This window comes from Neodothiora populina, assembly GCF_041146345.1.
Source record: "Neodothiora populina strain CPC 39397 chromosome Unknown canker_contig_12, whole genome shotgun sequence".
Lineage (NCBI taxonomy): Eukaryota > Fungi > Ascomycota > Dothideomycetes > Dothideales > Dothioraceae > Neodothiora > Neodothiora populina.
Genome location: NW_027191404.1, coordinates 812,757 through 836,493, shown reverse-complemented (window position 1 = coordinate 836,493; position 23,737 = coordinate 812,757). Strand labels below are relative to the sequence as shown.

The window sequence follows — 23,737 nt, the reverse complement described above, 5'->3', positions numbered from 1 at the left end:
CACACATCGCCATGGCGCAAGAGGACAACGCAAAGCGGATAGAGGAGGCCAAGAAGGTGTATAAGGAGTCACCTCAGAAATCAGAACAGATTTACAAGGACATGCTGAGTCAAGGCGCGGGCCAGAGCGATGCCTCCGTGCGAAATTACGAGAACGCCTTGATGGCCCTGGGCGAGCTCTACCGTGATCAGAAGCGAACACAAGATCTCGCGCAACTCGTGCAAGAAGTCCAGAAAGTCGTCTCGTCATTCGCAAAGGCAAAGACGCAGAAATTAGGTGCGTCCCTTCCTCGTGTCGTGTGTCCATTCGTCCTCACTAAGCTAATCCGACTTGGACAGTCCGCCAACTCCTCGATCTCTTCCACGACATTCCCGATTCCCTCGAAACACAAGTCTCATTGACAAAGTCATGCATCGAATGGGCAAACTCTCAGAAGCGAGGCTTCCTTCGTCAAAACCTCGAAACCCGACTCGTCACCCTTTACATGCAGAAGCAGTCCTACTACGATGCACTCACACTCATCAACAGCCTGCTCAAGGAGCTCAAGAGACTGGATGATAAATTGGTTCTTGTTGAGGTTCAGCTTTTGGAGTCTCGCGTCTACCATGCGCTTGGAAATGTACCGAAAGGAAGAGCAGCCCTCACGTCCGCCCGCACATCAGCCGCGTCTGTCTACTGCCCCCCCATGCTTCAGGCCAATCTGGATATGCAGAGTGGCATGCTGCATGCCGAGGACAAGGACTTCAACACTGCCTTTTCTTACTTCATCGAGGCAATGGAGGGCTACCACGGTCAGGATGAACCTCAAAAGGCCACCTCGGCACTGCAGTACATGCTGCTCTGCAAAGTCATGCTGAACGCAAACGACGATGTGAACAACCTCATGACTTCGAAACAAGCCATCAGATACGCTGGCAAGTCTCTCGATGCCATCAAAGCCGTCGCCACCGCCCACAACAACAGAAGTCTCGAAGAGTACGAACACGCTCTGTCCGAATACCGCTACGAGCTCGGCAGCGACAGATTCATCGCAAACCATCTCCGTCGCCTGTACGACAACATGCTCGAACAGAACCTGATCAAGGTCATCGAGCCCTTCAGTCGTGTTGAGATTGACCACATCGCCAAGATGGTCGGTCTTGATGTTGCACAGATCGAGCACAAGCTCAGCCAGATGATTCTGGACCGAGTCATTATTGGTGTCTTGGACCAGGGCGCAGGTTGCCTGATCATCTTTGACGAGCCCGAGAGAGATCAACAGTACGATGCCGCACTCGACACCATCGACAAGTTGAGCAACGTCGTCGATGTCCTTTACACCAACCAGGCGAGCTTGCTAGAATAGATTTCTCGGTCACGATAGGCATAACATGAATCGGGTCAAGAAAAGGCGTTGGTTATGCATCATCGTAGTCACCAATGAAGGATGCCGTGCCAAATTAACTACGAATAATTACACTCTTCGTCTTGCTGCTTTGTGCTGAACTTGCCCATGCCTAAACCCTGAACGAATGTAACGGATCGAGTGACAACAGTACATGAACAAGTAGGATGATATACATTGCCGTGCCTGGACGACAGCACGTGTCTGGTGCGTCTTAACCGGTGTCCGTCCGACATCGTATGGCGATTACCCAAGTGCATGAACAGTAAGTACAGCATAAGATTGTATGGTAGAGTAAAGTGACCTGGTTACCTGAATGCTTATCGACGCTTATTCCATCTGATCCGTCCTCGGCATCTGAGATCCATCTTACGCTACTTATGATGTTGTGCTGGTCATCGCGCATACCAGGTGCAGCGCTTTCACTGTTCCTACATTAGCGGACCAAGGGTCGCCAGCGATCGGCGGAACCTTTATCGATTGTGTTCCCATCCCTCCTTCCTCAAGCAGCTTAATAGCGCAATCACTGCAGAATCTAACAGGGTAATTACTCCAGATCCTACTTATCATCAAGGAGCGAGTATTCCATTGTTATCTGTAGCAGGGCATACAGTTACTGATACAAAATGGTCATAGCCGGCTTGCCGTGATCGAAGCGTATTAGCAATACTATAATATATAGGAGAATCGTGTGATGCTTCGCGTTCACGTCCTTCCTGTTCAGCGATAGCTTTGTCTTATCTTTTGACTTCTCCCGGGGCTGCTCACAACAGTAATCCCGTAAACGAGCATTGTTGCTTCGCCTAGAAGAAACCTTCTGCTAAATTACGCAAGGGATCACGACGGGTTTGCGCGCTCTGCTCATCATGGTATCCCATACGCGCGGTGGAGACGCTTCATTGGATGGGTGTCTCGTTGGTTCGTCCTGCCGTATCGCTATCGGCTGGCACAATGATCACCTGCATGGGAAGTTGGTTTGATGCGCTTCGTGACGTCGGACATTATGCCGGTCTTAAATTTGTTATTACTACCGGTAGGTCCTTGGGATAGAGCGAGACGTGTTTCTGCCAGTCCTTTGTTCTTGCTCTAGCATTCCCAAAGAGTCTCTTGGTGAATTGCTTCTCATCATGCGTTTCACTACTGCCCTCTGTACAGGTCTATTTGCTACCGCTGCCGTAGCAAGAAGTCCTCAACATGTGAACAAGAAACTGCCGATTCGTGCTCCTCTGTCTGCACCGATACTCGAGACCAGAGCCGCGGCTACGCACAAGAAGCATCTCATCGTGCCTCAGAACAACAAGACGATGAGTACGTGAACCAAAACGGGACAATTGACCAGATCAAGAACTAATGCTCTGTGCGACAGAATATGCTGTCAACGGAACTGCCATTCCGGAAGTTGACTTTGATATCGGTGCGTATCGTCCATTGCGGCAATTCTAGGTACACAAATCTAACAGCAGACTATAGGCGAAAGTTATGCTGGTCTCATGCCCATCTCTGAGCAGAAGAACGCCAGCGAGCTATACTTCTGGTACTTCCCTTCAGAAGACAAGAAGGCAACGGACGAGATCCTCATCTGGTTGAATGGAGGACCTGGCTGCAGTTCGTTGGAAGGCGTGCTCCAGGAGAACGGTCCCTTCATCTGGCAATACGGCACCAACAAACCGGTCAAGAACAACTACGCATGGAGCAACTTGACGAACGTGGTTTGGGTTGAGCAGCCCGTCGGAACGGGTTTCTCGCAAGGTATTCCGACTGCTCAAAGTGAGGAAGAGGTCGCGGTGCAGTTTGCGGGCTTCTGGAAGAAGTGAGTCGAACACATGCAGAGCTACCGACGACCTATTGCTAACAGAAGCAGCTTCGTCGAGACCTTCGATCTGCAGAACAGGAAGGTCTACATTACAGGCGAAAGTTACGCTGGTAAGCATGTCCCTTTCCAGAGAGCAAAACACAAATTGACGTTCAACAGGAATGTATGTTCCTTACATCAGCAGCCACTTCCTGGACCTCAACAACACAAAGTACTACGACGTCAAGGGCGCCATGATCTATGACCCGAGCATCAATTACGACGTTGTTCTCGAGGATATCCCCACTGCCGCGTTCATCGACTACTGGGGTCCTCTGCTTAACCTGAATAAGACTTTCATTGATGATATCCATGCGAGAGCAGACAAGTGCGGTTACACTGCATTCATGGAAGAAGCGCTCACCTTCCCCCCTAAGAACCGCACATTGCCAACCCCACCAAACCTCAACTATGACATGGAGGGATGTGAATTGTGGAACGATGTTTTTGTGAGCCTCACTTCTGGCCCCAACAACTCAGAGTATACTAACGTAAGACCAAAAGAACGCCGCATCGCTCGTCAACCCCTGTTTCGACATCTACCAAGTGGCGACCACTTGCCCTCTTTTGTGGGATGTTCTCGGATTCCCCGGCAGCTTCGACTACCTGCCCGAAGGAACCGACATCTACTTCAACCGAACCGACGTGCAAAAGGCCATCAACGCGCCTATTCAGGAGTGGTCAGAGTGTGCCAATGGTGTGCTGGAACGGGATACTTCGACATACAGTGGCCTCAGTGTTCTTCCGAAGGTCATCGAGCAGACCAACAATGTCATCATCGGCCACGGTCTCCTAGGTACGTGCCATGAAAACGAACTCATCGAATAGTCGGCAAGACTCAATCACTGACACAAAACAAACAGATTTCATCCTCATGTTCAACGGCACTCTCATGACGGTGCAAAACATGACTTTCAACGGCAAGACCGGATTCTCCGTCCCGCCCGCCGAATGGGACGACTTCTACGTGCCTTACCACTCAGAGCTGAGTCTCGGCGACCTGGCCGCGGCAGGTAACATGGGCAGCTGGCACACGGAGCGCGGTCTGACGGTGTGCACCGTGGCCTTGTCTGGACACATGGTAAGCAATCCCTCCTCTTTCTGCAGTCTCTCTCGCAGTGGTTACAGACAACTCTGAGCCAAAGAAAAATACGAAAAGAGAAGAATAAATGCTGACCAGAGATATCTTCGTATCTACAGATCCCTCAATACCAGCCTAGCGCAGCATACAGACAACTCGAGGTTCTGCTCGGCCGCGTCAAGAACCTGGGCGTCAAGAGTGATTTCTCGACGCAAAAGGGCAATTTCGGAAATTCTTTTGATTTCACTTCTGCGAATGCGTCTATGAAGATTTAATTGCAGAAATGGTCATAGAAGAGACGGGGTTGAAGAAGTCAAAAGAGGGGTTGCATGCACGTGTGCGGCAATGTTAGGTGGGATATATAGTATTCGCTTCCAGGGAATATTATGTATGAACATGTACTAGGGAGAATCATCATATCCTCACCTAGCCGTCTGATTGCCACTATCGGTCTCAGGTCATCGAATGTAATCGTGATAGTAGTTAGGGAGCGCTGCATGATTAAGAATAAACCTATTGTTACAAGTATTTAACGATCATCATCATCATCATCATCATCATCATCATCGCTTGCGAGCAACGCCCGGCGTCCAGCTTTGAGGTTGCCAGTCCTCACCAGGAGCACCTCGAGCAGCCTGTTTCCACGGGTTCGCTTTCTTGGTCTTGGTCTTGGTCTTGCCCTTGGAAGCACTGCTACCCTCTGTTGCTGCAGCCGCAGCCACAGTCTTCTTGTCCTCCGCAGTAGAGCCCTGCACATCCTGCTCTTGCTGCTGGTGCTGATGCTGCGGTGGTGACGCATCACTAACAACAGCATTTATGACTCCCTCACCCGCAGCGCCCGGCTCGATCTGATTCCCATCCTGCACATAACCACCCGCATCCTTGACGACTCCAATAGCCGGCACAGCCTGTTGCTTATCAGGACTGTCGAGGAACGATGGAACCGAATTCCAGCGCGCGTCGGCCTCGGCGGCAAGTTGGCGCATGCGGATCTGTCGCGTTACGTCGAGTTGCTGCTCTTGGATCGAGGGGGCGTCGGGGCGTGTGTGGCGCAGCCATTGGTGCCATTGTGCTGTTGTTTTATGACTACATGTTAGTTCTTTTTGTTTCTTTTCTCTGGCTTCGATGTTGTTGTTGTTGTTACAGGAAAGGAGAAAAGGAGGGAGAAAAGGTTCGACGACGTACGTGCTATCTTGACGTCGGCATAGTGGGCTTTGGGGTTGTAGTGCACGATTCGGCGCAGACGGTTGGCGTTCAGAGCATCTTTGAATTCCCAGAATGTGTTGCCGGATAGGTCAGCGCCTGTTGTGGCGATGGGAGATCAGTCAGCGGTTTGGCGTAGAGAAAAAAGGAAAAAGATTGATTAGAAATAGATGTGATTGATCGACCATCTCGAGGCAATAAGTCAATCGAAGGAGACAAAGCAACATACCGACAAGCCACTTCTTCCGCCACGGTAATCTTAGAGTCTTCCATTTGAACCATAGCTGACGAATGGCCCCAGGAGGCGAGGGGGAAGACATTTGTTATTTTGATTTGACGTATTTTCAAAAGTATGTAATCTCAAGGGGAAAAGTTATTCTTGTCACATGTTAGATTGCGGTGTCTTCCGCAGGCGATGGGTTGTGCTATTATCAGATCAGACGGTGATGCATGCTTTTTCTTTCTGGACATGCACTTTTTCCTTGGCTGATCTTGTATGAAGTAGACCACTCGGGGGGAATTGCTGACGAGAACAATAAAAGTGTAAGATGGGACATTGACAAGAAGCTATCGAGGTACCTACAGTACCGAGTGTATGCATCATGTATGTATGCACGAACCTACAGCACGCCTCCCACCCAGGGACTGACTACCTACCTTACTTTACCGCAGCTTAAACTGCATTTCCTTAGTGGAAATGGTAATAGAAGACAAATGCAACCATCAGTGTAAGAACCTCAGGCGATTGAGCTATGACGTACAAAACCTGTACCCTTTTTGCAGATGAGGTGCCTTACCTCAGGTTACACTTAGCTCAAGGTAAAGGCTTCTGGACGCCTTCCTCAGATCCCCTGTGCTTGCTGCTCACCCTGGGCGATCCGGCGGCGGTGGCGGCGGTTCGGCAGCAAGTTTCCCGTAATTGCGTTTGTGCCTACCTTAAACACGCACGCAGTGTAGAGCGCAGTGTGCAGCACCGCAGTAGCCGTTCAGTAGAGTAAGCTTCTCTTTCCGCCATCTCATCTTTGGTGGGGGCAATTTGTGTGTTTAGCAGTACTGTATTACTGTACAAGTATTGCTGTACGCCACGCTAAGGCGTCCGCTTAGGCACCATACTGTACAGTACGATACTGTAGTCTACACCCCTTGGGCCCTTCTCTACTCCTCAGCATACCTTATCACCCCTCCACAACACTACCGTTTCTGTTGTTTTTTCGTCTTCATCTCTGTAGCAGTAGCCCCATTGCCACATAGAAACCAAGACAAGAAGAAGAAACAGCAGCAACAGCAATACTCTTCCCGGACCAACGGATCCCACTCGGGCGTCATGGCTTCCGTCACTTCTCTCGATCAAGATATGCGCAACTTGCGCCTGTCACGGTATACACCTCAGTCCGCCAACGAAGCCCGTGAATGGATCGAGTCTGCTCTGGGCGAGACTCTGCCTCCGGGCGATCTCCTTCAAAACGTGCTCAAGGATGGTGTTGTTCTATGCAAGTATGCGCGTCCCCTCATCACTCCTTCATGTGACATAAACCATCATCATGCATCCGGGAAGCTGACCATGGCTGCCTTGCTGCCTCGTCAGGCTCGTTAACCTAGTGTTACCTCCTCCTGGAATCAAATTCAAGAAGTCCGGCATGCCGTTCATTCAGATGGAGAACATATCCAACTTCCTCCGCGCCTGTTCATCACCACCGCTGAACATGCATTCTCATGATCGCTTTTTGACCGTTGATCTCTACGAATCCAAAGATCCTGCCCAGGTCCTTCAGACAATCATGGCGTTCAGCAGAGTGGCCCACGAACTCAATCCTGATAGATTTCCTACCACCATCGGTCCCTCCAAGAAGGCCGGTGCTCTCAGTCCCTCCGGTTCTTCCACGCTCGGCAGGAACGCGAGCACCAACTCCCAAAATTACTCCACCACTCCCTCCAAACTCTCCCCTGCCGTAGGCAGCGCCCGGCCACTCAGTCCGGCTCTCACTGGCGGATCCAACGCTTCTAACGCAACCAATTCAAGCCTGAAATCATCTTCAGGCACAGTTAGTAGCTGGTCTCGAAAAGGTGACCAAGGCACAACCAACCCGGCATGGAACATCCATCAGTACGGTTACATGGGCGGTGCCAGTCAAGGCAACCAAGGTGTCGCCTTCGGTGCCCGGAGACAGATCACTACCGCTGCGCCACACGTGCCCAGCTTGGCGGAGAAGGAACGTAAGAGGAAGGAGAAGGAGGCGGAAGAAGCCAGATTACGCTTGGAAGCCGAGGAAGCCGAGCGCAAGAGGAGAGTGGAGTCGGACGCGCATGAGGAGCAGGAGAGAGCGGCGGAAGAGCAGAAATGGGAACAGGAGACGAATCGCGTCAGAGAAGAGCAGCGAAAGCGACTCGAGCAACAGAAAAAGGAGTGGGAGGATCAAGAACGCAAATGGCAAGCAGAAGAGGAGGCCCGACTCAAGGAGGAAGCCGAGGCACAGAAGCACGCTACCAAGACCAACCCACGAAGCCGTGCTACGAGTGATGCTAGGTTGACCGGCCAGTTCTTGAGCCAGTATCAGGCCGAGCAAGCGGCCGCGCAGGCGCCCCTGGTCCCTCCACGCAGTCCGAGAGAGCAAGAAGACACGCCGGAGAAGCGACGTGTGCGGGAGTTGGAGAAGCAGCTCGAGGAGGCACGAGAGCGCGAGAGACAGTATCAACGGGAACGAGAAGAGAGAGCTCGACAAGACATTCATCGATTGACCGGCGACTCTGTGCCCAGACCTCCCTCTCCCAAGGACAGCGAAGCCTCGTGGGCGCCGGACGAGCGCGAGTACCTACAGAAGCAATGGCACGACTCGAGACCATCGACTGCAGACTCACAATTAGGCTCGACACGACCTGTAGGATCTGCAGGTACAGGATCTTCAAGACCGTTGCCGCAGCCTTCATCTCACAAGCTGCCTCAAGAAGCAGAAACGGACACGGGCATGGCCGGGGCCCGCCGACCTCTACCTAAGCCAGAAGACTACCAACCCTCGACAGCACCACAGAATCGCACAGAACGTTTCCTTGCCGACAACGCCCCTCCTACATCACCAAAACCTGTCACACATCGACCTGCAGAAATGGGCTACACCTCGACGCTGGAGGAAGACACGGATCAGCAGCGACGACTGGCCTCGCAACAAAAGACAAAAGCAGGTGGTTGGGCTTCGAAGTCGCTATTGGAACGCGAGATGGAGAGGGAACGTGAGAGGCAGCGTGAGTGGGAAGCCGCTCAGCAGGCGACGAGCAAGGCGCCTCGTGACACGAACGAGGGCAGCGCCGAGGGCAAGACCTGGGATGTGAACCAGTACGGTTTCACCGGCGGCGATAGTCAGAACAAGGGCAGCAGCACGGGCAGTGGCATCGCGTTCGGTGGTCGGAGACAAATCATTGGTCCTCGACCCCTGCCTTGATGGCCTTGACTGTTGATTGTATACACTGCTCGTTGATCATATAGCTGCCTTTGTAATTGTGAGATCATACCTCTGACAAGACAAGCCGAGGTCTGGGTTGTTCCACTAGACATATTCGCTGGACCTTGAGCGTGTGACTCAACTACTAGTACAGTGGGGTGTGTACTGTAGAGTACAGTACGGCAAGGTGGTCGGCTAAAGCAGGATGAACCATGTCCGCCAATAAGAAAGAGTTATACAAAGATCAGAAGTCAGAAAGCCGTGCCCAATGCTGCACGATGACGTCACTGGCGGGCGCGAAACATGCGTCTGCGTCTGTGTCTGCCTGGAGTAAGTGAGTCAAGAGTTCGGAGAGTCAGGCAGAACCTTTTTCTCTTCCTTCCATCTCTTGATCTTCATCACCACACACTCGGAGATTCTCTGATCATCTACAATCATCACCTTTCTTTCATGGAACTGCGACAACAGAACAGTACATCGCAGACCAGAATCAGCTGAGCAGCAGACCAACAGGAAATCTATTCATCCATCCGCCCGATAACCACAGAACGTAACCCACAAACCACCACAGACTCGCCATAACCGTCAGAAGTGGGACATCATGCACGAAGATCTGCGCCGACGAGCGCTCGAGAGCGGCAAGACAGTCTCGCGAAAAGCCAGAACCAAGGCTCCCTCGATAGCAGGATCAAAGACCAACTCGCCCGCTGGCTCTCGCGCAAACTCGCGCGTCACGAGTCGCAACGCCTCGGATGACGAGAGCGAGTATAGCGACACGACGCAGTGGAGCACCAATTCGCTTGAAGACCTACTGCCGGAAGACGACACGCCGTCCGAGATCTGGATCAATGAATTGAACGAGCGTATTGGTCAGATCACCGACCGTAAGAGAAGCAGCGTTCAAGGACGGGAAGAGAGTCTGAATGCCTTCTCTCATATACTCATGGCTCACTATGCTGCCCAACACATTCGCACCAGAGTGTCCGACCTGGTCACTGCCATTCTGAAAAGCGTCAAAGCTGGCCAGACCGAGGGGGAGACGGTGTTGGCCCTCAAGGCTCTGGCTCTCATTCTCGTCACAGAACCTTCAGACCATATCTACGATTCTGTGGCTGGGTCTGTCAAGCTTGTCGTCACGGATTCCCAGCACAACCCGGTCAAGGTAGCCGCAATCCATACCCTCGGTGCGGCTGCTTTCTACGGTGGCGCAAGCCTCGGAGAAATGCAAGAGATCATGGACTTCTTCCTCGAGATCGTCGCCTCTGACGGACATTACGTCGATGCACCGGACGAGGCTGATGTGGTCACCGCCGCACTGGAGGAATGGGGTTTCCTGGCAACTCAGGTCGAGGAGATGGAGGATGCCAGTGAAGAAGCGATGGAGTCGTTCGTTGAACAGCTGGAGTCATCGCACGTGAACGTTCAGATTTCAGCAGGAGAGAACATTGCATTGCTGTACGAGAAAAGTTGGACGGAGCGGGAAGACGACGAAGAGCCTCCGGCAAAGGGAGACGTGGATGATGACGAGGAAGAAGACCCGACGGCAGCCAACATGGTGAAGCGATACACCGTTTACCGTCAAGAGCACCAACTCGTGCACCTGCTCGAAAGTTTGTCCAAGGTTTCGTCCAAACGCATATCGAAAAAGGACAAAAAGTCGCTGCACACCAACTTCGCCGACATAGCCAACACGGTGCAACATCCCACTCGTGGTCCTCGCTACAACAACGCCATCGACCAAGAAACGAACAAGGTGTACGGATCACGAATGAAGGTGTCCATCGGCAAGAACACCGTGGCGATTGACAAGTGGTGGAAACTCATCAGGCTCAAGTCACTGCGCAGGATCTTGCAGGGTGGGTTCTTGATCCATTACGAGGACAACGAGGTCGTCTACGATTCTCTACCGCTAGAGCTGGACGACTGAGGCCGTCGGAGGTGGATGAGATTATGACTCTGAAATCACGATTTTTGTTGTCAGGCGTGGGTGTTGTCACTGTTTCGTTCATCAGATATCCACTACTGTTCACATTTCCTTGCACCCTAAGAAAAGTTTTACGAAGAACATTCAGAATAAGATGCCCGCTTTGAGCAATCACATGCGAAAGAACCGTCAACGTGTGTCCAGCACCGTGTTCTGCTTCCGTCATGTTAGTCACACACACACAGGCTTATCAGCTTGATTAATCGGATTGCGACCTGAGTAATGGGCGGCCGCCAGAGTGACGTAGCCGTGCTCCATAATCTCGTCGAAGGGCGAACATCACGAGCATGTGGGATCCTGGGAATCCGCGTGTACAGTGGACCCACTGAGATACGCAGTCGAGTGGACTTGTCTTCTGTCTCCCACGAATGGCATTTCGTGGGACAGGGGTCATCAAGTACTGTAAGCAATGCTGCAGACAGTGAAGACACATGCATATAATAATGACAAGATGCTGGCGAATTGGGAATGTGGTCAATGGTTCGTCAGGGCCAAGGTCTGGATGTCGTAGGGTCGGATCTCTGCCAAGGAAAAGAGAAAATGCGGATGACTCCGAGACACTGTCCAGTCCAGCCAGTCTAGGTGGGAGAAGAGAGAAGCGCAGAAGGACAAGGCGGTAGTAGTAATTAATACTAGTGTAGTAGTATGGGGGGCATATGAGGCGTATGAGGCTGACGATGAGGCAAGTTGGTCCCTTGGATTTGCAGAACAAAGTTGGCTTTGCCCGCCTCTGGTTGGTTGCACCAGTAAATGTCGAGTTTCCCAGCTTCGTATGAGAGAAGACCACGAACACTCTTGAGGATACTTTTGTGTGGTTGTTGTAGTTTCTGTAACTTGTTGCCTCCCTCATAACCTCTTTGTTTTTTTTCTTATATCTTGACCTTTTGTTGCCTGGACTCTTATCAATCCAAAAGAAAGGGTCTCGTCTTACTCTATTTCAATCTCTTCCACATCTACTGTACCCAAGTAGCAGGCAGGTTGCGCGGCTTCTATTACAGCAGTCCAGCTCCTTGAGCCCACCCCTGTCCTCTCCTGCATATATTGCACGCACCCTTTCGGCGTCATCGCTCGTGCCCTTTTTTCCCATCTGTACCTGTAACCCCCGAGATCAGATCTGGATTACTCTCTACAGACAACAGGTACCTGTACCACTTTCGGCTCACCTTCTGCCCGTATACATCCTTTTACGGGCGTCCCGATTTGGAGCCAGCTTCGAGCCCTCTCTTGTCTCACACGCCTCTTTGTCCGTTTTGCCCATAGAGCCTTGGTACCACTTGGCCGCACCGCCGACATCACAGAGAGTAGAGTGTTACTCTGCCTGGACCACAGCCAACAACACCCCCGTCAACACTTTCTTCCCTGGAGGTTTCCTTTGACAATCCCGCCTTGACCGGATCATCGTCACATCATCGACAGCAACCGGCACTTTTGTCTCTTGTCTTTTGTCTCTTCTGGCCCCCATCGCCCGTTCCATCACTCGCATACTACCCGGTCATCAGTCCCACCCTCGCCTCTCTCCCCCACTTCAGATCACTCCCTGTGTTTTACCCCCCCCCCCCCCCGCAATACCGTCAAGCTGTCTTCCTTACTCCTCCAGCCTTCTGGCTTGACATTTGCCGGCGACGTCAACCAGCCACCAAACCCTAAGCTCAGCGTCCATTCCGCCGACCGAGCCATGGAGATGAAAGAGCAGAGGAGACGTAGGAGGTCTAGCAGTCTGATGTACACAGAGCCGACAGAGTCGCTGGAACAGATGAGCGACCAGGCCGCTTTGCCCAATCTCAATTCCGAATGGGTCAATGCAAAGGGTGCGTACATCATTATCTCTGCATGTGCTTTCGTGCCATCACACTTGTCAAGAAGAAAATGAGGAAATATTGTGCTGACTCTGTATCGCAATCAGGTGCCTGGGCTATTCACTTCGTCATCATCGCCTTGCTCAAGATCGTGTTCGACATCGTCCCCAACATCTCTCAAGAGACGTCATGGAGTCTCACCAACATCACATACATGGCCGGCTCCTTCCTCATGTTCCATTGGGTCAGGGGTGTTCCTTTCGAGTTCAATGCCGGCGCCTACGACAACCTGAACATGTGGGAGCAGATCGACAGCGGCGATCAATATACCCCGGCCAAGAAGTTCCTGCTGTCTGTTCCCATTCTGCTGTTTCTGGTCAGCACGCACTACACGCACTACGACTTGACATATTTCACCATCAATTTCCTGGCTACGTTGGCCGTTGTGATACCCAAGTTACCAGCTGTGAGTCTGCCTGTTTGTGTCTAGTGGAAACCCCAATCCTGACTTGTTCTGTTCCAGCTACATCGCATGCGTATAGGCATCTTCAACCCCGACCCAGATGATCGATGATGGGGACCTCCAGAACATTCTCTTTCTAGCATGTCTTTGCGAAAACTCATTTAGCTGCCACCATCAAATCGGGCCAGGCTTTGCATTCCTTGCACGAGATACCAAATCCCACTCTGCTTTCCCTTTTTCCCGTTTTAATAAAGGCCAGAATCACAAAACAAAGTTGGCTACATTTTTATGAAAAGGTGACACCATATAAAAAATGTCGTCAATGCCAATTCAACCATGGGTTTTCTGTCCATACTCGCTGTTCTTTTCCTTCGATTCAGATTCTCGACAAGATTGTAGATAGGTCATCTCACACTCGATCCGTACTTGTGTCTCGTGAATTTATGATCCAACCACAAGCGAAAAGCATACGTTCTGTCGTACCAAACAGAGCAAGCAGTCTACGGATCCTCGCGCTTTTACTTCTGATTAGAGTCGGATACATGCGAAGAAGCTATACAGTCAAATAAGTGACAAGATACGAAAGTGCAATCCATGTAAAGACCTCTCTTTTCACTGCTATGCTGCCGATACAAACACATTCTTCCTCCTTTGGTTCAATTTGTCTTTTCAGACTTGATTTCAATCATCTATCTTGTGAGCTTGCGTGTGTCGTTACAGTCTAAGGTACGGCTGAGGTATAGTGAAACAGAACGTCCACGGCAAGTACAAGGATACAGTGATAAGCACAGTAGCAGCTGGAAAACCCAAACAATAGGTAGGCAATGAGACGATATGTGAAGCGAAAAGATATCAACACCATGAAGAACACAGGAGAGCGTGCAAGGACAAACTGCTTTCGTTCACCTAGTGTCCCGACTGTCGTGACCCCGTTCCAGGGCCCTGGCTTACTGTTTAGTATCACCCTGCTTCCCTTTAAACAAAGAGAAGTAGCATGAAAAGGCAGCATTGCAGTGTGATTATGAAGGTTCGTGTATCTTTACTGGCAGGCCAGGAGGCAGGGTAAGTAAGGTAGGCAATACCGTATCGCACACCGTACTCTTATCGCGATAACGAACCGACGACATGCATGACTCGGTAGACAAATATACATGCGTCACCAACCAACCGATCGATATAATAAACCACAGACACAACACCATCCATCTCCCCTGCGGGTCAAGACCACTTCTTTGTAACTCATAAGCTATACATCCGTTGTATAGTCTCAATTGAAGGTACACAACAGAAAAAGACAAGCATGAGTGCATCAAGATCAGTAAGGAGGTTCGCCCCTCTGCTCAAGAAGACTGTGAGAGATGTCAGTAGTGGGGGACTTGATAACGTGGCTCTTGTCCTCAAGGGCGTTGTTTTTGATGTTGATGGTACTCTTTGTAAGTCTTTCTCCTGTTCTTTTTCTTTTCATTTTCGTTCGTTCTGCAGTGTGTTGGTTGAGATAGGGATATGGAACAAGAAGAAGTGATGGAGGAGAATGTATGAGGAAGATCTTTGTATATTGATATCACAATATCCCACCTCGCCCGATTTCATTCCACCAAAAACAAGCAAGTGGAAGCAAGATCCAAAAGGAAAAGACCACGTAATCCACGGCAGAACTAAGAAAAGAGAAAAAGGCATGCCCCAAAACTACATGTTCGGCGAAATGCGCGCCGCCCTGGGCATCCCCAAGTCCGAAGACATCCTCGACCACATCTACAGCCTGCCATCGGAGCAAGAGCGGCAAGAAGCCCACGCCAAGATCCAGGCCATCGAGAGGGCGGCCATGGAGAAACAGGTGCCGCAGGCTGGACTGCTTGCTTTGATGGACTATCTAGACAGCAAGGGGATCAAGAAGGGGATTTGTACGAGGAACTTCGAGTGAGTGCATTTCTTTATTTCCTACCCTTGCCTTTCCTTTCCCCGCTGCCTAATCTCGTCTACAAACCCGAAATACAACCCCAAAATCTACGGCCCCACCCCAGCGAGTAAAGCAAAAAGAAACTGATCTCTCCCCCTTTACTTCCCCCCGCACAGCACACCAGTAACGCACCTCCTGTCCAACCACCTCCCAACCCACACAATCCACCCGATCATAACGCGCGAGTTCCGACCCCCCAAGCCCTCTCCCGGCGGAATCCTGCACATCGCCAAATCATGGGGAATCCTGCAGGAGTCGGACGTCGTGGACCACAAGCCGAGAACAAAGGGCGCGATCCCGATGATTATGGTGGGCGACAGTATCGATGATATCATCGCTGGACATGAAGCCGGGGCCGCGACGGTCTTGCTGAGGAGTGAGGGCAAGGAGGAATTGGAAAAGGATGAGAGGACGGATCTGGTTATTAGTCGGTTAGTATTTGTTTTTATTTTCCTTGCTTCGAGTGTGAGGTGCTGCTGGTCAAGTGAGAAGGGATAGGATGGAAGCTGACGTGAAATAGGTTGGATGAACTCATCGGTATACTTGATGCTGGATTCGAGGGCCGGCAGGTGGATTAGTTGGGCTTGCCTTGTACATACATATTGTATATATGGTATAAGGAGTGTTCATTAGGGGTAGTACGTACAGAACCACAAAAGAGGTCCAAACAGACAGAAAGAAAACGCCTCGCAATGCAATGTACATCTAGACATCAGTGCGAAATGCCCTCAGACCCGAACCAGACCAACAAAGAAAGAAAAAGCCGCCTAGAAGATAGAATTGACAATATCCGCGCCCATAGTAGCGCCAGCACCAAAGATCGCCGCATTACCGAGCTTCTTGCCGAACTTCTTACCCATCTCCGCGCCCTTAGCCGGCACCTTGCCAGACCCATCCCCCTGCCCACTAACCTCGAGCGGCACATTGCCATAATTCGTCGGCTGCTGCTGCTGCTGCTGCTGCTGCTGCTGCATCATAACGCCCTTATCATCCTCCGTAACCCTGACGTACGACCTGGGGAAAATCCCCTCCTGGCCCGTCCGCGACGACCGCCCCTTCCACCACTCCGCGTTCATGTACTCGGTCACGACGATATGCTCATCAGGCTGCAGCGACAGGTCGCCCGGATCGGTGCCGTTGTACGCGTAGAGCGCCGTGGCCTGCGCGAGGGCCGGCGGACCCACGTGTGGCGGTTGTGCTGGCGGGGGCGGTTGGCCGTAGGCTGGCGGGGGCGCAGGTGACGCCACGGGCGACGGCTGCTGGTAGTACTCCTGCTGCTGCTGCTGCTGCTGTTTCTCGTTGACGGACAGGTTGTGCATTGCTTGGGTGGGCGCGGCGGCGGCGGGGGGTTGAGGAGCGCCGACGACGGGGGCGGCGGTCGGGACGGCGCCGACGGAGATGGGTGCGTGAAGCGCAGTCTGAGAGGGGACTTGGGAGAGGAGCGTCGAGAGCTCCTGGGGTGAGATGACGGACATGTCGCAGAGGTATTCGAGTTCCTGTTTCACGGTGTCAGTGGGTTGTGATTCATGTGGGATCGATTGGAGGGCTGGCTGGACTCACTGCTTTGATGGCTCGGATCGATCTGTTGATCTGTGCCGTTTGGAGCTCTTCCATCGGGGCCATGGTTTACTGTGTTTGTTCCTTGTGTTGTTTCCTCTTGTTAGACACGTGTTCGAGTCCGGACAGATGTGATGTTTTGTCACTACTATTCTCTGAATTCGTGGCTTTCGGAGTTTATAAACCACTTGTACGTCGAACGTCGTCTGCCAAGTCTGGGACGCTGAGGTGTGGCTGTGTAAGACACTCTGGTCTTGCCTCGATCGGGGTTAGTCGTGCACCCTGTTTGCGTTCCTGCTGTAGACTTTTTGTACTACTGTAGTATAAAAAAATTACCTTCTAGTCGTAAGTTTCAACAATCATTGTGTTTCTCGTTCACAGCGGCCATGCTGCTTCTTGTTCTGTTTGTTTTGGAGAAAGCTTCCATTGAATCTATGGCTGCTGCTATTCAACATGCTCGCTGAATAACAGCTATGCTGTGCAGTACAGCGGGGCCTTGTTACTTCCGCACTGCAAACACATATCAGACCAAAGCAGCCACTTAGGACTTCTGCGCCTGATCTAGGAACGCCTGATTCATTGCGAAGAAGCCCTTCTGTCTGTCCTGCTCCCAGCTGTCGAACGCTCGCTTGCTGAGCCCGACCGCGATCTGCTCTTCGCCTGCCTCGAGTCCAGCCCAGGTATCATCGACGAACTCCTTCAGCGGCATACCGATGGATCCACCGTTCTCGATATCAGGCTGGTGCTTGGCGTCATGCAGCTCTGTCTGGACCGCTGGCGGGAATATCTCAATGACCTTGACGTTGCCGGGTCCGTTCTTGAGCTGCTCGCGCAACACGAGAATGAAGTGATGCAACGCTGCTTTGGAGGCGCAGTAGTTGGGGCATCTCAATAGTGGCGTCTGTATCATCAGCAACGATGTTCGGTTTCACTGCTCTTCAACACAATCTGAGAACTCACTAGGGCCAGTCCTGAAGTCGTAAACGCCAGCGACGTCTGTCTGCTCTGCTTCTGCAAGTACGGCAGAAACTCCGTGACGACATGAAGATACGAGAGGTAGTTTGTGTTGAACTCGTCGTGAATGGCACTCTTGTCGATGCTCTCTGGCTTGCTGAAGTCGAGTCCTCGTTGGATCCCAGAGTTCAGCATGACACAGTCAATGTCCGCATGTGCTTTCGTGATGGCCTCGACCTTCGCCGGTATCTCGTCTAATTTTGTGATGTCCCATTGCACCGCAGCTGCCTTTTCGGAGCCGTGCTTGGACACGACCTCGTCGAGCTTGTCTTGTCTTCTTCCTGTGACTATAACGAAGACTCCATTCTCGGCAATTCGATTCGCGAGTGCCTCGCCGATCCCGGAGGTCGCACCGATCAAAAGCACTTTTTTGTATTGAAATGGCATTTTTATTGGTCCTTGGTTGCAATATAGGAAGAGTTTGGAAATCAATCGGCAAAGTGTTTCTATATAGCTATCGAATCCAATGTGTGCGCGTCATAGGATAGACGTTTACACGGATCTTGATACCTATATGAACCTAATCATTTTTGTATACCGGATTTAATTCATCATGGAGCAAGTGTAAAAGCCGCCGCCCACTCTCCACTTCCCGGACTTAGCCTTTGCTGAGACCACTCCGAAGAAGCTCGTTTTGGACAATCCAACGCGAAACTAATCTTTTGCTTGCACGGATGACGAAGCTTCATGTCGAGGCAAAGACCGGTCACTGACTCCATTATCATCTGCTTGTGCTCGACAATTTGTGCTCTGAGAGTGTCACAAACCCAAAAAACCGTCGAGCATAGAAGATATAGTCCTTGTAGAATGTCTTTAGTGGCTGACCTGCTCCTCTGTGGTTGCAATGAACACGAGTACCTGAGTCTTTGAAGTACAAGGCACCTCACCTTGGCTCACACATGTCAGAGATCAGAAACAAGCCACGGAACAGTTTCAGATCTTCGGGGGGCGGGCCTGACTATAGCGCAAACGAAGATAATATACCTGGTTGGAGACACAGTATAGCAATTTACTGCATTGTACATTGTGTACCAGATAGATGTGCGCTGTCACCGCTTTTCAATCGAGAAGCAACTCTTTAGAAGCACTGTTCACATCTACCACAGTCGATTGTTGAATCTACTGCATGACATAAGAATATCGACATCGGTTCAAACATATATCCGTAAATCCGTCGTGGACACAGCGTTGTGCAGACACTATCCCAGCTGGTTGCTACCTCAGAGACGTCGGGTTGCAGGATGGTGCTGCGATGTTGTTTCTCGCGTGGTTACCATGGTCGTGTGCTCGGAAGTAACACATGCAGAATTATCATGCTAGCCATCGAGGACATCTTGCAGAAGCCATATGTACAGATTCAGAGGCAGGCACACGATGTGTGCGTCGTTCCCAGATGATTGTTCACAACTGATCAGTTATCGTGGCACTAGTCGGTCAGCACAGCCAGGGAACAAAAAATAAAAGGTGAAGATCCCATACTGTACCTCTGCTCCTGCGTGGCTATGTCAGTTCAACGTCACTGCACGCAGTACTTACAAGGTATCCACACTCGTACTGTTCCATTCTCTAGCTGATTCGCTCCGAGTAAAAAGGTCCGAAGGGACCATAGACGTAAGCATAGACAAGGGTGTAAGGTTTGATACAAGGTGTGTGCCATCAATCCGACCACCATGCGAATATAGCTGCTGAGTCCCCCAGAAAATCGAGCGATGAGAACGCATCTCGAGAATCAAGGCCCTTTGTAGAAGGCATGCTTTAGGAATGTACTGACAGTCGGGCTTGTTGGTTCCATGTCCATCAAAAAGTCCGAGCTATCATCACCGTGGATTACCAGCATCACACACCAAGCAATTCCGGGTTGCATGAAATTGTTCACGTAGGTGACACGGAAGGTCGTCATCTTGAAACGCTCCAGGATCTCCATGATACCCTGCGATCTTCATTTATGCTTTCTCAGCACAACAAAAGCCTGCGGTTCCTGGCGACGACCACAGTCTGTTTAAACCCAGACTCGGGCGATCAATGGTACACCGCAATGCGCGACGAAGTGTCCCTGAAGGCTACGTTTCACAAGAACTAGGGGGAAGGAAGCAGAATTTGCTCGTTTTGTCTTGGTTGTCATGGAACAGCTCAAGCTCCCAATGTTGACTTTCCTGATTTTGACGTGTATAATCCTTCTCGCAGATCTCTCACCCTAACCATAAACTTCTTCCTTGCAAAGGACGAGATTCCAATGACACAGGGGAGCAGGGTTTGGCAGGACTCAGGCACACGGTGGCAATTGCGGCTAATGCAGTGGGCCGGAGTGCCCTGTCCTCTGCATCCGCAGGCATGGGAAACCCTATCGGTTGCCGATTGGCTGCTGTGAGGGCCCGATGGATGAAGGATTGGGAGCACAAGCATACGGAGTGCAGTACTGAGCTGCAGACAAGGATCTGCTCTTCACTGCAGTGCTGCGTAGGTAGGTATGCATGATGATCAAAGGTCCAGAAAAAACACTCGTCAAAGCTCCCCAGTCTCGCAAGAGTACGGTGCGAAGGTAATGTTCGCCAGGGAAAAAAAAGACCGGGATATCAGAAGCGTCATCGCTCGGCGTCATACCATTTCATGCTGTTGAGGCAGTCTATCATACGATATGCACAGCCGTCTCCAGCATGCTGCTTACGACCAAATGATTTTAGGTACAGGGTGCTACGTAGACAGACAGGAAGTAAGAAGACAAACGAGCAAGGAGTTGGGGGCGGACGAGTAGCAATGGAAAGACGAATGACATCTCTTGAAGCTTTCATAGCCGCCATAATGCTATCGTCACCGGCCGCGTATACAGTACTCCACTCGCACCACTACCTTACCTTACGCCATGTGCAAAAGTGACGGAAGCCACGTGGGGATCTGCGTAATGCACAAGAACCTGGGATGTCAAGCAAAAGCAAAGACCGAGATCGCGCTTCGGTGTACTGTCTCGTTCGGTTTGCGAAATCTCAAGGATGAAACAACACGAGCGGAACAGAGTGGATTGCGTGAAGTTGCATGACTCTACCTGAACATTATGCGCAGCTCAGGAATGATTCTGTATCTCATTGGATATCTAGAAAGTAATGCTGGCATGTGCTACGTGAAACGTCGATACGACGAGTATCGCATGCGCTCTCGTGCATACTGTGGCGTACCTGCTCCTTACAGAAGTGGGGTGTTCGCATTTGAGGGGTTAAGCTTCGAAAGTTTTGAAGGTCAGCTCTGAAAGCGAGAAAAAGGAAAACAATAATGGGAGTCAACATAGATCCTCAAGCAAGAGGAGCACACAAGAACACCCGGGAAAGACGCACAGGCAGCTAGTACGGAAAGTGTTCGATGTTAGTATCGATCATAAATAAGAAAGTAATATAGAAAAAAAAACCAAGAGCGAGTGGTAGGGTATCATGCAATGCCGCTGTGTCCACTATCAGTAGGATGCAGGCTTTTCCAATCAAATGCGTGTTCAACGCCATGCGCCATATGCCCTTTGCATTGGGTCCGAGAACAAGCAGCGATCAATTCCCTCCATCATACCCACTTTTCCTGCTGCATAAACCCATGATAAGTCGTCCCAAGAAAACAACGTGCAAGATGTGATTTGCGAGCTGCAAAAGCATCGACCCGATTCTGTGCCGGAAAACAAACACGACCAACAAGCATCAGAATTTGGAGTACGCGTCTGAAGACCACAATCAGACGACGGGGAGCCCCCTCTCCACCTTCCACAGCTCAAAGGCAAGACTAGGTGTGCTTTTGATGACGGCAAAGACGTCTTGGGTGCTCGCCAGTTGCGGGTGGCTCCGGAAAGCTTGAAGAACAACGTCTCGAAGACCACGATCACTGTCAATCGTGGAACAGTAGACTTCTTCCACGGCATCGGCGAATTCAGGTGAGTCGTAAAAGCATGCCATTTGGCATTCGAATTTTCTTTTCGCCAGGTCTTTCAGAGCAGACACGCCGTACTTTTCGGCAAGAGCATAGACTCTGATGTGAGTCAGGAGATTTGACTCGTCTGTCTCGTACTCCTCGTCCTCCTCCGAGTAGCACTCATCCTCGGAGTCGCTCGGCGATGCTGACACAGCTTTGACTGGACGATTCGATTTGCTTTTTGAACTCCTCGAATGGGTCGAATCATGTCTAGCCAGCTGGAAACCGGATCGCTCACTGGACGGTGTTGTTGGTGTAGGCGGGGCGCAAGCTCGAGCCTGAGCGAACAAAGGATCCTCGATTTGCGACAGATCAATCTTCTGTGGCCGGTTTCTTTGTGCTTCATGAGCTCGATGTTGGAAGATAGCTGATGCTGGTGCTACACTCTCTGGCTCAAGGTAGTCAAGGTGATAGAAATCTGTGAGGGGAATTAGCTGAATATGAAACGTAAGAATCTGTAAACAAAACCCACAGTGAATCATGTGTTCCACGGCTTCCTCGTCATCTTCGTCGAGCTCAATGACGCCTGTCTTGGCCTCGAGAAACTGATTGCTACAAGCTCCATCAAAGAAGCTAGAACGAGAACACAGGATAGCGCGGTGGACTGCCCACTGTCTAGAATGGCATCGCACGGTCAAGTCAGAATATTTGCCGCCAAGGTGAAGACTGAGCAATAGTGAGCGGTGTGCAATTCAGAAGACATGCTGCCACTTGTAACCTACGAGGATAATGCTGACATCAATTCATTGCGAGGAGAGCCCATGGTGATGAGTGAGGATTAATATTGCCACCCAATTGTCAGGAGGTGAGGGTGTATATAGACAGTAGCAGTAGTCGAAACCTAGATGTCCTCTGGGTCGGTTGATGATGTGAGAGCTTCTTCACAATCGACAACGAGCCTGGTGATATATAGCGTTGATATACTGGACAAAGGGTAGTCGTGGGGAAACAAATGTATCGTATTTTCCAAAGACGGGGCCCTGTGATGTAGTTAATAAATCAGCTTCCACAATTTGCACGGGTCACATGCGTAGGTTCAACCACTGCAGCGCTTGGTACTACAAGAGTACTCTGATGTACTTACGCGTGGCCGATTGCAGCGATACAAGGACCGATATTCAGGGCGTGCCGGGAATCTGACGAGGGCAGATTGCGACTGATCCAGCAAGTAGTACCAGACCTTGGAGCGGACCCGGGCTCGAAGGGAAATAAGCTTGGGACAAGATCGGAGATCAGTGCTAGGTGGAAGCGGCGGCCTCGGGAAGTAGGTCAGGACGGCGAATGACACAAGGGCTGCGAGACTTGATACGAAGCGAAAGTATCACGCAGAGGTACTGAGGCTAATGAAGAGACGATATGGGCACACGGCGAGCGCGAGCTAATTATCAGCCAGAGACAGACCTGGACTTCCTCTCGCGAGCCAGTCGGCGATGTTTATAGGGGCCAGATAGTTCAGATATTTGGAGTGCCGTTTCTGGCGAACGCATAGCACGCTCCAGACTGGACCGCAAGCGATGTGATAGCCGTGCATACCGTGCGTATCAGAATGCTTTCCCGGGGCAATCGGCGTATCTGGCAGGTCTAGGTAGACGCCGTCTGCCTCGGGTGCAACCGACCAGGATCTTGACGGCTTCGTGGGCTAACCTTTAGGCTTCGTGGCTTGACGCAGCTGCGCTCTCTTAGTCCAGAACCATGATACAGAGCGCGGGACAAGATGCCACGGCGAGTAAAAGGGGGCAATAAGGGATCCAACAGCCAATAACAGTACAAGTCAAGGAAGGCAGATTACTGTTGGTGGATCTGGCTGTAATACAGATGATACATCAGGCTCAGGCGGCCTGTAGCAAGAGGCGCCGACACCAATAATCTCGGTCAGACGCAAAGCATCTATGCATGATGTGGAAGAAATGCTGCACTGTTTCTATCGATTTTTTCTTCCATTTGATCAGGAGGCGCCAAACTCGATAGACATCACTCACGCCACAGGTTGCCTTCACTAAAGCAGTACACCCGCGGGTACCGATCATGCAACAAGTAGCTTGCGAGGGTATAGCGAACAGGCGAAAATGG

The 23,737-nt window shown here is 51.1% G+C and overlaps 10 protein-coding genes across 12 annotated transcripts; 6 read left to right on the top strand and 4 right to left on the bottom strand.

The window, feature by feature from the left end:
• Window positions 1-11: 11 nt before the first annotated feature.
• AAFC00_000988 (uncharacterized protein) lies at window positions 12-1,345 on the top strand (the record flags this gene model as incomplete). The annotated part of the gene is made up of 2 exons (XM_069340115.1): window positions 12-276; window positions 339-1,345. The coding sequence occupies 2 exons, from the start codon at window positions 12-14 to the stop codon at window positions 1,343-1,345; spliced, it is 1,272 nt and encodes a 423-aa protein (XP_069203584.1).
• Window positions 1,346-2,511: 1,166 nt separating this feature from the next.
• Window positions 2,512-4,592, top strand: AAFC00_000987 (uncharacterized protein; the record flags this gene model as incomplete). Of its 2 annotated transcripts, none has more annotated exons than XM_069340113.1 (8): window positions 2,512-2,692; window positions 2,751-2,798; window positions 2,855-3,194; window positions 3,246-3,307; window positions 3,357-3,685; window positions 3,741-4,032; window positions 4,100-4,317; window positions 4,437-4,592. In XM_069340113.1, the coding sequence occupies 8 exons, from the start codon at window positions 2,512-2,514 to the stop codon at window positions 4,590-4,592; spliced, it is 1,626 nt and encodes a 541-aa protein (XP_069203583.1). The 2 variants fall into 2 exon arrangements, with proteins under 2 accessions (XP_069203583.1, XP_069203582.1); XM_069340114.1 differs by having other exon boundaries at window positions 3,240-3,307.
• Window positions 4,593-4,880: 288 nt separating this feature from the next.
• On the bottom strand, window positions 4,881-5,840 carry AAFC00_000986 (uncharacterized protein; the record flags this gene model as incomplete). The annotated part of the gene is made up of 3 exons (XM_069340112.1): window positions 4,881-5,389; window positions 5,503-5,619; window positions 5,750-5,840. The coding sequence occupies 3 exons, from the start codon at window positions 5,838-5,840 to the stop codon at window positions 4,881-4,883; spliced, it is 717 nt and encodes a 238-aa protein (XP_069203581.1).
• Window positions 5,841-6,844: 1,004 nt separating this feature from the next.
• On the top strand, window positions 6,845-8,954 carry AAFC00_000985 (uncharacterized protein; the record flags this gene model as incomplete). The annotated part of the gene is made up of 2 exons (XM_069340111.1): window positions 6,845-7,014; window positions 7,106-8,954. The coding sequence occupies 2 exons, from the start codon at window positions 6,845-6,847 to the stop codon at window positions 8,952-8,954; spliced, it is 2,019 nt and encodes a 672-aa protein (XP_069203580.1).
• Window positions 8,955-9,555: 601 nt separating this feature from the next.
• AAFC00_000984 (uncharacterized protein) lies at window positions 9,556-10,881 on the top strand (the record flags this gene model as incomplete). The annotated part of the gene is made up of 1 exon (XM_069340110.1): window positions 9,556-10,881. One exon carries the CDS (start codon window positions 9,556-9,558, stop codon window positions 10,879-10,881), a length of 1,326 nt encoding a protein of 441 aa, XP_069203579.1.
• A 1,732-nt stretch (window positions 10,882-12,613) lies between these two features.
• AAFC00_000983 (uncharacterized protein) lies at window positions 12,614-13,308 on the top strand (the record flags this gene model as incomplete). The annotated part of the gene is made up of 3 exons (XM_069340109.1): window positions 12,614-12,746; window positions 12,842-13,200; window positions 13,258-13,308. The coding sequence occupies 3 exons, from the start codon at window positions 12,614-12,616 to the stop codon at window positions 13,306-13,308; spliced, it is 543 nt and encodes a 180-aa protein (XP_069203578.1).
• A 1,189-nt stretch (window positions 13,309-14,497) lies between these two features.
• On the top strand, window positions 14,498-15,732 carry AAFC00_000982 (uncharacterized protein; the record flags this gene model as incomplete). 2 transcript variants are annotated; one of them, XM_069340108.1, is made up of 4 exons in its annotated part: window positions 14,498-14,630; window positions 14,871-15,114; window positions 15,271-15,585; window positions 15,675-15,732. In XM_069340108.1, the coding sequence occupies 4 exons, from the start codon at window positions 14,498-14,500 to the stop codon at window positions 15,730-15,732; spliced, it is 750 nt and encodes a 249-aa protein (XP_069203576.1). The 2 variants fall into 2 exon arrangements, with proteins under 2 accessions (XP_069203576.1, XP_069203577.1); XM_069347881.1 differs by lacking the exon at window positions 14,498-14,630 and having other exon boundaries at window positions 14,873-15,114.
• A 189-nt stretch (window positions 15,733-15,921) lies between these two features.
• On the bottom strand, window positions 15,922-16,777 carry AAFC00_000981 (uncharacterized protein; the record flags this gene model as incomplete). The annotated part of the gene is made up of 2 exons (XM_069340107.1): window positions 15,922-16,650; window positions 16,715-16,777. The coding sequence occupies 2 exons, from the start codon at window positions 16,775-16,777 to the stop codon at window positions 15,922-15,924; spliced, it is 792 nt and encodes a 263-aa protein (XP_069203575.1).
• Window positions 16,778-17,252: 475 nt separating this feature from the next.
• AAFC00_000980 (uncharacterized protein) lies at window positions 17,253-18,112 on the bottom strand (the record flags this gene model as incomplete). Its single annotated transcript, XM_069340105.1, has 2 exons — window positions 17,253-17,612; window positions 17,672-18,112. The coding sequence occupies 2 exons, from the start codon at window positions 18,110-18,112 to the stop codon at window positions 17,253-17,255; spliced, it is 801 nt and encodes a 266-aa protein (XP_069203574.1).
• A 3,320-nt stretch (window positions 18,113-21,432) lies between these two features.
• Window positions 21,433-22,430, bottom strand: AAFC00_000979 (uncharacterized protein; the record flags this gene model as incomplete). The annotated part of the gene is made up of 3 exons (XM_069340104.1): window positions 21,433-22,085; window positions 22,140-22,333; window positions 22,390-22,430. 3 exons carry the CDS (start codon window positions 22,428-22,430, stop codon window positions 21,433-21,435), a joined length of 888 nt encoding a protein of 295 aa, XP_069203573.1.
• Window positions 22,431-23,737: the final 1,307 nt, after the last annotated feature.